Source organism: Acaromyces ingoldii, assembly GCF_003144295.1.
Source record: "Acaromyces ingoldii strain MCA 4198 unplaced genomic scaffold FA10scaffold_2, whole genome shotgun sequence".
In the NCBI taxonomy this organism is placed as follows: Eukaryota; Fungi; Basidiomycota; class Exobasidiomycetes; order Exobasidiales; family Cryptobasidiaceae; genus Acaromyces; species Acaromyces ingoldii.
The window spans coordinates 2,003,332-2,015,989 of NW_020290248.1; the positions used below are offsets into that span (position 1 = coordinate 2,003,332).

Consider the following 12,658-nt stretch of genomic DNA (forward strand, 5'->3'; position numbering starts at 1 on the left):
TCCGCAGAGAGTGAGCGAGAAAAAGAAAGCTCGAGCGCACCGCTGACGTCGAAACCTCACTGGCGTCTCGAGGTCCCACTGATGGACGGGTCTCCACCCTCGGCTGCGGCGACAAGCCTCAATGCAGCAGCTGCTGCTGCCTCGTCGGCGCTGCTGGAGAGGCAAGGGGCCAGCGCTGGGGTGACGCGGAATCCGTTGGCTAGCCTTCTCGATGGCCTTCGTCAGGTCGTCGTCGCAACCTTGCACCTTGTTGCTGCCTTGGTCCGCTTCTCCTCCGTCACCGTGCCTTCGCTCATCTACACTGTGCTTCACTACTCCTTTACTCTCCAGCTCAACTTCCCCTCGCTCTTTCTCCTCTTTGTTGTCTCGCTCATTGCCGGCTTCGTCTGGCTCAGGTACAGATATCTGAATCGGTACGAGCGACTTCGAGAGGTTCCTCTGACGCGAGATGAGAACTTCAACCTCCATCCCGATGTGGCAGCGTCGGGCGAAGATGCAGAGAGGAGCAATTTTCACAACTACCTCGACGAGTTTCTCCAAGCGATTCGCATCTTTGGGTTCCTCGAGAAGCCAGTGAGTCTACCACACAGCCAGCCCCTAGACGAACCCAGTGCACTGAAGCCGAATGTCCTGTACTCTTCCTTCTCGCAAAGGTCTTTCACGAGCTTGCCCGCCACTTGCAGACGCGCAGGCTCGTCGCTGGCGACAGCATCTCTCTCGATGCCGACTTTTCCTTCTACATTGTCATTGATGGCCATGTCCAGGTGTATGCGCCCCTGCCCACGGGTCCCGATGGGATGCCGATGCACGCTGCCGGAGAGGAAGAATCGCAGGATGACGACGAGCCGAGTGGCTACCAGCTGCTCAACGAGGTCGAGAGCGGCGGGACGCTGAGCAGCCTCTTCACCATCCTCAGTTTGTTTACCGAGGACGTCAAGCTGGGCTTTGGCGATGAGGACCAGCAACAGCAGCAGCAGCAGCAGCAGCAGCAGCAGCAGCAACGGCAGCAGCCACCGGGACAGGCGCATGGCTCCTCATCGGCAGGAGGTCCTCTCAGGCAGAGGAACAGGGTCGGTCGCTCCGACGAGGGCCATACCGCAGCCCTTCCCACACCGCCTCAGCGTCCAGGCTCGAGTCAGCTGCAGCTCGATGCCGCCACGCTGCGCAACATTCCCAGCTCTGTCGGGCCCATGGGTGCCGTCGAGCGACTCTCCTCTGATGGGTGGCACCACCAGCGTCTAGCCACCTCTTCTTCGACGGACGACGGCAACACGATCCACCAGGATGCGCCAGGGGAGTCGAGCGAGGACCAGCCGCGCTCGACGGGCCAGTCGCCTGCCCAAGTCGCACTTGCAGAGTCAGCAACCAACCCCTCGGTCGCCTCGCTCCTCGATGCGGACACACCTCTGAGCGAGGTCCTTCCCCCCGCCCAGGCTGCGGCGCCCTTTCCTTACTTTTCGCCCTCGCACCAGCCGCAGTCGCAGGCGCAGGTGCAGTCGCAAGTGCATACGCCCAACGGCCGGCCTCGCGGCTCCCTCTCGCCTCCGATGCGCGGTCGGACTCATTCGACGGCCACGACCTTCGACGGCCGGCCCAACACGCCTGGCTCGATCCTCAGCAGCTTCTCGGCGACGCCCGCGGGCGGCCGAGGCGCGGGAGTAGGTGCCGGGGGCGTAGGCGCGGGCATGTATGCAGGAGCAGGGGGCAGAGCGGGCTCCACGACTGCAGGCGGCCGGCCGAGCGACACGCTGCATCGCGAGGGCGTCGGCACCGTGGGACGGGCCACTGTCGACACGACGCTGGCCGTGATACCGGCAGAGGCGTTCAAGCGACTGACGAAAAAGTACCCAAATGCAGCGGCGCACATTGTCCAGGTCATCCTCACCCGCTTGTCGCGCGTCACCTTTCACACGGCCCACAAGTACCTCGGCCTGACAAAGGAGGTCATGAGGACCGAGAAGCACATCAACGAGCTCGCCTGCTTTCCGCTACCCTCGGCCTTTTACGAGCAGGGAGGCATGGAGAGATTGAGGCAGCGGTTCCTGCCTGAGCCGGCCAAGGCAAAGTCACCCTCACTGAGACCTCCTCAGCCTCACTCTCAGCAGCAGCAGCAGCAGCAGCAGCATCAGCATCAGCGGTCGACAGAAGCGAATGGCTACTTTGGTCCATCGCCAGGGACCCGTCAGTCAGACGCGCAGCACAAGCCGAGCTCCAACAATCGATCGTCCCTCTCTACGCCTTCGGCCGTCGATCCCAGGGCAGCACCGGTCCATCGACCCTCGACGCCCTGGGGCCATCCAGACCTGCCAGTCCGGACGCCGTCGGCGAGGACAGCGGTTGGCCCGGGCGATTTGCTGAGCATGACGGGAAATGACGATACGCTGCATCATGCTAGGCCGGGCTCCCCCTTTTCGCGTCTCATCTCCTCTCCGCCGCCACCAATGAATACGATGCCCAGCTTCCTGGCGGGCAGCGCCTCGTCTCCGACGGGAGCAGCCGCGACGACCCAGTCGCAGCATGCACACGACGATGCCAAACACGTCTTTGGAAGCATGGGCTCGCTGGGCGACTTTGATGTCAAGGAGGCCGTCATGCAATGCATCGCCAGGAGTATTGGCCTGGTCCAGGCACCTCCCAGCCCGCTCAACAGCATGCAGCAGAGCCCCTTTATCCACCCCCAAGACATGAACAGGGGTGGCGGCGGCGTCTTCAAGTCCGCGTTCAGCAACCTGAGCATGCTTGATGCAGCCATGATGAACAGCTTCAACGACGATGCAGAGAGCAGCGTTACGGGGAGCGGCTTTGGCAGAGCAACCAATGGCGGCGGCGGAGGTATTGGCGGCGGGCTTGGCGGTGGAGCTGCCTCTTCCTACCTTGGTGCTGGTGGAGCGCTGGGGACCAGCAGTCTTGGACGAGCTGCGATGGGCGCCAGCAGCGGTGCGCTTGGGGCAAAGGCAGGTGCAGAGGGCCTGGACAATGACGTCGAAGTCCGCTTCTTCCCAGCCGGAAGCACCCTCGCCCGTGCTGGCGACTCCAAAGCGGGGCTCTTCTACGTCATTGACGGCTTTCTCGACGTCGTCGTCCCGCCCGACGATGAGGGCGGCACGCCGCGAAAAGGTCGCGGCCGGCAACCGTCCCGTGGTCGCGGCTCCGGCTTTGGGGGCCGAGGACGCGGTGGTCGAGGGCAAGCAAAGGAGGGCAGCGGACGCGGTGCAGGTTCAAAGGGCCCGCCAGCGTCTACTCGAGTCAAGGACTTTACCTCCCATGGCCGTCAGCAGCAGCAGAGTCGCACAAACCAGGCAGAAGGCCCGCGACCGAACAGGCCAAGCCGAGGTGACTCAACGTCGGCGACCACGCCGGCCGTGGCGACGCCGGCAAAATCCGCATACATTGGTAACGCCCTCGATGGCACCTCTTCCACTACCTATACAGCAACCCAAACCCAAAATAATACAAGAGACCGGCAGAATCGAGAAGAAGAAGACGTGGATGACTACGACGACGACGAGCTGAGTTACGGCGCAAGGGGACGCGGTACAGCTGCAGCAGGCACCCCTGAGCACAGCCAGTTCCACCAGCCCAAACCGCTCTTTACCGTCGGCAGGGGCGGCATCGCTGGTTATCTCTCGAGCCTGCTGGGCACGGCGAGCTACATCGACATCCGCGCAAAGACGGACACATATGTGGGCTTTCTCCCGGCACGGGCGCTTGAGCGCATCATGGAACGCCGTCCGATTGTGCTCCTGACTCTGTGCAAGCGACTGCTCAGTCTCCTCTCGCCTCTCGTCATCCACATCGACTCTGCGCTCGACTGGCAGCAAGTCAATGCAGGCCACGTCATCTTTCGAGAGGGAGACGAAGCTGACAGCTTTTACATTGTCATCAATGGCCGTCTTCGAGCCATTGCCGAGCATGATGACAATAACGGCGTCCAGGTCCTTGGCGAATACGGCCAAGGTGACAGCGTGGGCGAGCTCGATGTCATCACACGCTCGCCTCGTCGCAAGACGCTCCACGCGATCCGAGATTCGGAGTTGGCCAAGATGCCAATGACGCTTTTCAATGCCATCTCGGTGCGGCACCCTGCGATCACGATTCAAATGTCCCGCATCATTGCCAAGCGTGTCCGAGACGAAGTCAACGCCCAGGAAGGCGGCGGCTCAGGCCACAATGCCTCTCCGGCCGACGGCGGCTCGTCGCTCCTTCGAGCTGCGCCTCCCGTTCCGGGCCTTCCGGATCTGGGCCGCAACAACGTCAACCTGAAGACGGTGGCGATTGTGCCCGTGACGCGCGAGGTGCCCATCGTCGAGTTTGCCGAGCGGCTGCAGTCGGCGTTTGAAGACACCATCAGCGGACCGACGTGCTTCCTCTTCCAGGGGACGGTCATGGGCGTGTTGGGTCGCCACGCCTTCAACCGGATGGGCAAGCTAAAGCTCGCAGGCTGGCTGGCGGACCAGGAGCAGCGCTACCGTCTCGTCATCTACGTTGTTGACACGGCCGTCAGCTCGGCATGGACCCAGACGAGTATCCGACAGGCTGACTGCGTCCTCCTTGTCGGCTTTGGCGATGACCCGACGATGGGCGAGTACGAACGGATGCTGCTTGGCATCAAGACGACTGCAAGGAAGGAGCTGGTGCTGCTCCATCCCGAGAGAAGCGTGCCACCGGGATCAACGCGCGAGTGGCTGAAATCGAGGCCGTGGATCAATGCGCACCACCACGTCGAGCTGCCGGGCATTGGCATCGCAGCGAGGAGCAGCAACGCCATGGGCTCCAAGTCCTTCCTCAGGTACCACCAGCCGGGCGATCCTTCGGCCGTCAAGGCCCTAAAGAGCCTCAAGAGCAAGCTCGAGGTCAACCTGCTCCAGCGTGTGGCCGGTCAGCGTCATCTGCTCCTTCAGCGCGTCGTGGGTGGAGACGGCAGCTCCAGCGGTGGTGCCGGCGGTGCCGCTGCTGCGGCTTCGACTGGACCTGGAGGCCGGCGACACCACTTCAGCGACTTTGCGCGCCTTGCCAGAAGGCTCTGTGGCAAGTCCATTGGCGTCGTCTTGGGCGGTGGAGGAGCCCGGGGATGTGCCCACGCAGGGTTTCTCCGGTCGCTGGAAGAGAGAGGTATTCCCGTCGACATGATCGGCGGTACCTCGATCGGAAGCTTGGTCGGTGGCCTGTATGCAAAGGAAGCCGAGGTCGTGTCGAGCTACGGCCGGGTCAAGAAGTTTGCCGGGCGCACCGCCAGCCTGTGGCGCTTCGTACTCGACCTGACTTACCCCGTGTGCAGCTACACGTCGGGCTTCGAGTTCAACCGTGGCGTATTCAAGGCCATCGGTGAAACGCACATCGAGGACATGTGGCTGCCCTTTTTCTGCAACACGACCAACATCACCTGGTCCAGGATGGAGGTACACACGTCTGGATATGCCTGGCGGTACATCCGCGGCAGCATGACCCTCGCTGGCCTCATCCCGCCCCTCGTCGATGATGGACACATGCTCGTGGACGGCGGTTACGTTGACAATCTGCCGGTCAGCGTCATGTTTGCCATGGGCGCTCGAAACGTCTTTGCAGTCGATGTCGGATCCATCGACGACACGTCGCCCAGGAGCTACGGAGACACGCTCTCGGGCTGGTGGGTCGTTCTGAACCGGTGGAATCCCTGGTCCGACGCCCGCAACATTCCGAGCATCACCGACATTCAGGGCAGGCTGACCTACGTCTCCTCTGTCAAGACGCTCGAAGAGGCAAAGAGGACGCCAGGATGCCTCTACCTTCGCATGCCCGTCGAAGGATACGGGACGATGGAGTTTGGCAAGTTCAATGAGATTGCGCAGATTGGCTACGATGCAGCCGATAGGGCACTGGAAGAATGGGACAAGGAAAAGCGGCTCCCCGCAGGGTACGACCGTGATGACGATGACGACGAGGACAGCCTTGGCCCTGGTGGAAGGAGAGACCGAGGTGGTAAGTACGATGGAAAGAGGAGGGGTGGTGTCAGCGCCAGGCGCAACAGCATTTAGAAAGCATCCTGCATATATTCAGTGTCTTGGGAAATTCATACATTCATGCCATTCTGCCTCGTCTATCTACTCATGAGGAGCTGCCAGACGTGGACCCAATATGCGTCTTCTCCAAGAGTTCGATCAGATCTTTGAGCTCTCTTCCGGCATCCCTGATGAGTAACGCTTGTTCCTTTGCCAGACCTTCGGCCTCCTTTCGAACTTCATACGTCTCGTTCCAGTCATTCTTCCTGGCCATGTTCATCATATGCGCTCTTTCGAGTTTCGCGATCTTCTTGTTCAGCTTGTCTATCGAAAGATGTGGCGTGGGCGCAAAAGGGAACAAATCGGCACGGTGCTTTGTAAGAGAGGAAAAGAGCACGAAGCAGAGACTCACTCCGCGATTCCTGGCAACTTCTCAAAGTATCAGGACTGATCTCGCCCTCTTCCAACAGGCTGTGAGAGGCTGTGGAGCAGGATTGAGACATCTTTCTGCGTTTCGAAGCAGGTGATTGAGGTGGCGTCCGCGGCGGCATCCGCGGCGGCGAAGACCGGCGGTGTAGGATGCCGTCCCGGGAGTCTGGACCCGAAGAGTGGTGAACAAATCTTGGCGACGACGATGTGGCTTCAGCATGGTGCGGTAAGCGATCCTTGTTCTTGTGTATCTGCTTTGTCACACTTGCAGAGTGCTGGTCGAGAGGCAGAGAGACAGACGTGTCATTCAGAGCCTCCTCTTCCACGCCCATCAGCCACTTTTTGCACCACCTGATCTGCTTCTCGCTTCTCACGACAAGGTACTCGATCTGAGAGAGGCCGTTTTGGATGTTTGGCTCGTACATTTGACTCTTGTGACTCGCCTTCGCATTTGAGGCATCCTTGCTATGAGGTGCCCTGAAGAGTGCCTTTAGCACCATCCTCACTTCGGCAAGGCTTCTCTCGGTGCCTGTAAGATAGTCTATACATGCTTCCTTGCTCATTTGCCAAGGAAGAACCTCGCTTGGGTCTGGCAAAGGCTCTTTGATGATCGCATGACCGAAGAAAGTGCCGCTGTGTGGAGTCAATGGCTCAGCGCATTGTGGGCCGTGGATAAACAGAGTGTGCCTCACCAGGAGAAGAGCAGCAGCAAGCAAAAGATGAGCTTCATGGTGGCTGGCTTTTGATGGTCGACACAGCTTTTCAACTTCCTAGAAGAGGAGGAGATGGGAAAGACGGCAGACCACTCAAGACAATGAAAGAAATACCCCTTGTCCAGCAAGAGGTGAGGTGAGAACAAAGAGAACAGACAACGGAGAGCTTCGAAGATAGGACGCAACGTCGATCGGGGCACCAACGTGGAATCATGAGGGCGTCGGCTAAGACGGGCATTGAGATATCGCCGATTGCGATTCGGGGCGTAAGACGGCCAAGTGAGCTTGTTTCTTTCTCAGTGCCGCGCACCGGCGCCTAGAATCAACACGTAGTCATGTTGATTCGGACGGGACAAGGTCAACACTGCTTTGCCCCATTTGCCGAAGTGCCTGCAGCACTTCGGCCGGTTTTCTGCCCCCTTTATGTGCAACGCATACCTCCAGCAAGTGTCTCATTGCCGATAGGAGGCTGAGTTCGTTCAGCAAATGGCCCCTTGGCGTTGCAAGAATGGATGGTAGGAGCATGCGACAGACAACGAAGGAGTGCATGGCTTTATCCCCGATTCTGCCGAGATCGCCCCCCTCCACAAGACGTCTCAAAAAAAAAAAAAGGCGGGGAATATATCCCCCGCTCACTTCACCAAAACTATTTCTACAGCACAAGGGGGAAAGCCCACTCTTTACATGACACCCTGACAAGCAAGGATGACTTCGCCCAGAGACCCCTTCACAAAGGCTGGCTTCGAGCCTCTGCTCGTGCCCGTTTCCCCACCCGCGCACGATCCGACGCTGTCGCTGGAGATCTACGTGCACCGCTACAAGCACCCAGCCGGTTCCTCTGCCAAGGAGCCACTGCTGCTTCTCCACGGCCACCCGCAGAACTCGATCATCTACCACCGCGTAGCACCGGACCTCGTCAAGAGTGCTGGGCGTGACATTGTCATTGCCGACTTGCGGGGCCATGGGCACAGCGGAGTCCCCAAAGTGCGAAACTACCAAAAGGGCGACGAGGAGGGCGGTGTCAGGGATGCCCGTCCTTTGGAAGAGGCGCTCAAGTGGCGCTACTCGAAGCGCGAAATGGCCAGAGACAATGTTGTCGTCATGTGAGTTTTCTGGCTCTCTCCCTACTCCTAACCCTTCTTTTTGAAACTACCTTTCGAGCACTGCTGACTGCCTGGTCACTCGCAGGAAACACCTGGGTTACGACAAATTCAGCGTCGTGGCTCACGACCGAGGCGCAGTGAGTCTTGTGTGGTTCGACGGACGACAGAAACATGAGATCTGGGCTGACTGGGCGAGATGGCAAAGCGAGTTGCCCATCGAATGGCCCTCGACCATCCAGAGACAGTGGTCAAGATCATGCTGCTCGACATTGCGCCCACCTATGACCTCTACGATCTCGCGCGTGCCAGCTTCGCTACCAGGTACTGGCACTGGTTTTTCCTCATTCAGCCCCACCCTTTTCCTGAGCAGATGCGTGAGCAGTTATTTTAGAGACCACCCAACCGATGCTGCTGCACCTTACTGACTCCCAAGTCTGCTCCAAAGTCCTTGCAAGTCCGGCCGGGTACCTGCAAAAGATGCTCGGTCGCTATGGCGATCCGTCCAACAGCGACCTCTTTCCACGCGATGTCGTCGACTCGTACACTCGCCAGCTCTCATCGCCGCCTCGCGTGCACGCCACTTGTGAAGACTACCGCGCCTCGGCGCCCGGCGGCGTGGACCTCTTGCTCGACGAGGAAGACCGCAAGGCTGGTCGCAAGGTCAAGCAGCCCACGAGGATCCTGTGGGGTGATCGGGGCATCTGCGAGCTAGAATTCGGTCACGATCGCATGCTTGAGCTCTGGAGGAACGTGTGCGACGATGCCAACGGACGGGCTCTGAAGGACTGCGGCCACTACGTCCCCGTGAGTGGTCACTTAGCGCGTCTCATGGGATCCCTGGTGTCTTTCTGACTACTCCTCGCTTTGCAGGAAGAGGTGCCCGACCAATTGCAAGACGAGATTCTGGCCTTCTTCTGAGAGCATGTGGCAAGCAGCAATGAATTGCATGTGAATCAGGCCGGGAGTATGTGTAGGTGCCGTAAGAATCACGTTAGAGAAGATATGCAAGTAAGTCTGAGAGGTGAGAGCTAGACATGTAAGCCTGTCAAGGGACGGCCTCGTCATCGCCGCCAGGAGACCTTCTGCCAACGCCATCTCCCTCGAGAACGTGTGGGACGGGATCCTGAGCATACTTCGACGGTCCATCGTCCTTCAAAAGCGAGTGCTTGGTGATCAGGTTCTTCCTTCTGCGGCTGCGTTCTTCCAGGATTTTTGTCTCGATTTCGTTGTCGTCGCTGTCATCGGATGTGATTGCTCGTTTGAGAAGTCTCCTCTGGCTGCTGCCTGGTAGCTCCGTTTCTCTCGCGCTCGTGCGCATGCCGACAAGCAGTCCTTTTCTCTCCTCGCTTCTGCCCCTCGCTTTCCTGAAATGTGGACCCAAGTCTTCCTGTTGCCCTTCAAAGTAGGCTGCCTTGTTGCCCTTCTCGACGTCCCGTTGCGTCTGCAAACGGGTCTTGTGCCCCTTGAACCGTCTCGCGCCCTCGCCGGCCGCTACGACCGACGAGTAGTGGGCAGACGACGACGAAGAGGAAGACAGAGACCAGTCGTGCGAGGGCTGGTGCAGCGGCAGGCTGTCAGCCCACGTTGGGCTGTTGAGAAGGAGCCCTTGCGACGCGAGACTGCTGGTTCCGCCGAGCAGCAGCGTGGCAAGGAGGACATGTCTTCCCTTCATGACGGCCCGGTCTCCTCTAGCTTCTCTTTTCTGTTCTTCTTTCTGCCTCCTAAGAGTAGCGATGAGTTACGTGACCAGCCGTACGTGCAATACTGGGCTTGTGGTGGAGGAGCGTGCGTGGGGCGATCGTAATGGGCGTCACAGCGTGGTCGGCCAAGCAGAGAGTGCGTGCTTCAGCGCAACGATAGGCAGTGGAAAGGCAAGAGAGGGTGTGAGAGGAGCAGCCGCTGCGGGGGATCGTCGTCTCTTTAAGCAACACAAGATCCAGAGGAGAAGGCCCAGAACCAGAGAGACATGATGCCCAATCCATCCGACGGGATGATTCCACCCCCTCGAAAAGATGACAATGTATTCTTCATTCGGCAGAGGAACAATTCTCACTTCTATCCTTGGCGGCGATATAAAGTTATTTCGCGCAATTAGGCTTATGAAGCCAAAATCGACTCCTTTAATTTAACCACTATAACAAGTTTACAAGTTTAGTCTCAGGGATGGAATAAGAGAAAGCAGGGGGCAGAAACAGGCAGGCATTCGAAAATCAGGAACGAGTGCGAACGGTCAGAAAAGCGATTCATGTAACAATCTGCTGAACAGTACGTCGCACCTCGACATCGACCTCGACACCGTACCGGTCTCACCTATCTAGCTCGACGAGCAGGGCATGCATGGCCGCCGTTCTTGGCTGGAACAGAAAGTACGCTTGCAAAGACAAAAGAGGACCGTCACACAATCAGATGAGGGGAGAATAGGAGGCGGCCCACCTACACAGTAGGGGCCGCAACACCCAAAATGATGATGATTTGAAGATTGTGGTCGCGACTACTTTGATGATGGTAGAAACACTTCCACGACAGCAAGACGATTCACCTCAACCAGGAGGTGAAGACAGGGAAAGAAAAGGGAGACCATATCTCAAATACGGCCAAGAAGAGAGGAAAGTGAACGGTGACGTGCAGTGGTGAAGGTCCCATGGTGACGTTCAAGCTTTGATGAGAAAGCGCTTTAGCTGCTGAGGAAGCCCCACTCGAGGTCGAACATGCCGACGCTCTCGGCGGCGAGGGCGTCGAAGGCAGCCTTGGAGAGGTCGACCGACTGCTTGTTCTTGCAGGTAGGGCACTCGTCGGCGACGGTGGCCTCGCACGTCTTTCCGTTGGACTTGTTCTTGAGCAAGACCTTCTTGCCGCAGTGGGCACCGTTGGAGTACATGCTCGTTTGCAGGGCAACGACCTTGTCGCTGTCCGAGTGCACCGTGCCGCAAGCGCCGGCGTTGCCACCCTGGTAGAAGAAGGTGGCAAAGCCTCCGGTGATGGTGCTGATGACGTCGGCCAGGGAGCCGCTGCTGCTGCTGCTGCTGCTGGAAGCGGCGCTGCTCGACGACGAATCAGATGCCTTCGTAGACTTTGCCTTGGTGGCCTCGTTCTTGGGGCTGACGGTGGAAGAAGCCTCCGATGACTTGGACGACTTGGACGACTTGGACGACTGGCTAGGCGAGGCCTTGGACTCGGACTTGGTGTCGGATGCCTTGCTGCTGCTGTCGCTGCTCGAGTCTTCCTCGTCGCAGTCTTCGTCGTCGTTGTTGCTGTCGTCCTCCTCGTCGTCGCAGTCCTCGTCGTCGTCGTTGCTGTCGTCGCTGCCATCTTCATCGCAGTCCTCGTCGTCGCCGCTGCTGGTGTTGCCGCTGCTGCTGCTGCCAGACTGCTCGGAGCCGCTGGACTTGGCTTGCGAGACGTCGCCGCTGCTGCTGCTGCTGTCGCTGCTGCTCTTCTTGCCCGACGAGTGGGAGCTGGTCTCCTTGTCCTTGCTGGAAGAGTCTTCGCCAGATGACTTGGAGCTGTCCGAGCTGGTGTCCTTGGACTTGCTCTCCTCCGACGACTTGGAGGGCTTCGATGAGGCCTTGGCGTCCGAACCCGATGCCGACTTGGAAGCCGACTCCGAGTCGGTGCAGTCCTCGTCCGACGAGGCCGTCTTCTCGGCCTTGTGCTGGCCCGACGTACCAGTGGGCTTGAAGGTGAGGCTGCCGTCCTTGCCGTCCTTGCCGCTGCCGGTCTCCTTGATCTTGGAACCGTCGTCGGTGGCCGTGGCGGTGGCAGCCGCCTTCGAAGCCGACGACGACTCGTCGCAGTCCTCGTCCTTCTTCTGGCCGTCCTTCTGGTTGTGCTTGGTCAAATCGTTGCCGTTCTGGTCGTACTGCTCGAGAGGCATCGAGACCTTCTGCGGCTTGTTGGACTCCTGCGACGACGACGACGACGACGACGACGACTTGTCGCCCAGGACGGCCTTGGTGACCTGACCAAGGACACTGTCCTTCTGCTGCGACTTGTCGCTTTCGTCGCTGTCGGATGCCGTCGAGTTGTTGCGGCGGCTGAGCTCGGACCGGCGGAGCATGCGCTTGTGCTGGTGCATGTTGCCGTTGGCGAAGCTGCCCTGGTGAGCGGCAACGCCGTTAGACGAAGCCGAGGGGCTTCCTTGCGAGGCCAGGGCGAGGGCCAGAGCGGCAATGGTGATCGACTTGGTGATGCGGGTCATGGTAGTTGAAATTGTTTTGGGAATGTTGGGGAAGCGGTTGTGTGAAAGGGCGTTTCTAAGATGTTATTGATGCTGGTCGTGCTGGTTGCTGCTGCTCAAACGAGAGAGAGTGAGTGTTGCTGACTTGTGGAAATGTCGCCAAGGGAGCGGAAGACGGATGGGTCTCGCAGAGAGAGAGAGAGAGTGAGTGAGTGAGTTAGGAGACAGGGAGAGAGGACGGTGGGGTTGTAGCTTCAC

At 59.2% G+C, this 12,658-nt stretch overlaps 5 protein-coding genes across 5 annotated transcripts; 2 read left to right on the plus strand and 3 right to left on the minus strand.

Annotated features, from left to right (window-relative positions):
* The first annotated feature begins 18 nt into the window (after nt 1-18).
* On the plus strand, nt 19-6,065 carry FA10DRAFT_265695 (hypothetical protein). The gene is made up of 2 exons (XM_025521165.1): nt 19-573; nt 654-6,065. Exons 1-2 carry the CDS (start codon nt 82-84, stop codon nt 6,012-6,014), a joined length of 5,853 nt encoding a protein of 1,950 aa, XP_025379061.1. The 5' UTR covers nt 19-81; the 3' UTR covers nt 6,015-6,065.
* Nucleotides 6,066-6,069: 4 nt separating this feature from the next.
* On the minus strand, nt 6,070-7,189 carry FA10DRAFT_76779 (hypothetical protein). Its single transcript, XM_025525691.1, has 3 exons — nt 7,100-7,189; nt 6,391-7,040; nt 6,070-6,297 (listed from the first exon to the last, which is right to left on the minus strand). Exons 1-3 carry the CDS (start codon nt 7,135-7,137, stop codon nt 6,236-6,238), a joined length of 750 nt encoding a protein of 249 aa, XP_025379062.1. The 5' UTR covers nt 7,138-7,189; the 3' UTR covers nt 6,070-6,235.
* Nucleotides 7,190-7,761: 572 nt separating this feature from the next.
* On the plus strand, nt 7,762-9,188 carry FA10DRAFT_265696 (alpha/beta-hydrolase). Its single transcript, XM_025521166.1, has 5 exons — nt 7,762-8,223; nt 8,309-8,360; nt 8,429-8,597; nt 8,669-9,027; nt 9,094-9,188. Exons 1-5 carry the CDS (start codon nt 7,826-7,828, stop codon nt 9,139-9,141), a joined length of 1,026 nt encoding a protein of 341 aa, XP_025379063.1. The 5' UTR covers nt 7,762-7,825; the 3' UTR covers nt 9,142-9,188.
* Nucleotides 9,142-10,235, minus strand: FA10DRAFT_265697 (hypothetical protein). Its single transcript, XM_025521167.1, has one exon. It carries the CDS (start codon nt 9,893-9,895, stop codon nt 9,269-9,271), a length of 627 nt encoding a protein of 208 aa, XP_025379064.1. The 5' UTR covers nt 9,896-10,235; the 3' UTR covers nt 9,142-9,268.
* Nucleotides 10,236-10,909: 674 nt separating this feature from the next.
* FA10DRAFT_222900 (barwin-like endoglucanase) lies at nt 10,910-11,194 on the minus strand (the record flags this gene model as incomplete). The annotated part of the gene is made up of 1 exon (XM_025518568.1): nt 10,910-11,194. A coding segment is annotated over one exon (285 nt), but the record flags the coding sequence as incomplete, so codon positions are not given.
* Between the last annotated feature and the right edge of the window lie 1,464 nt (nt 11,195-12,658).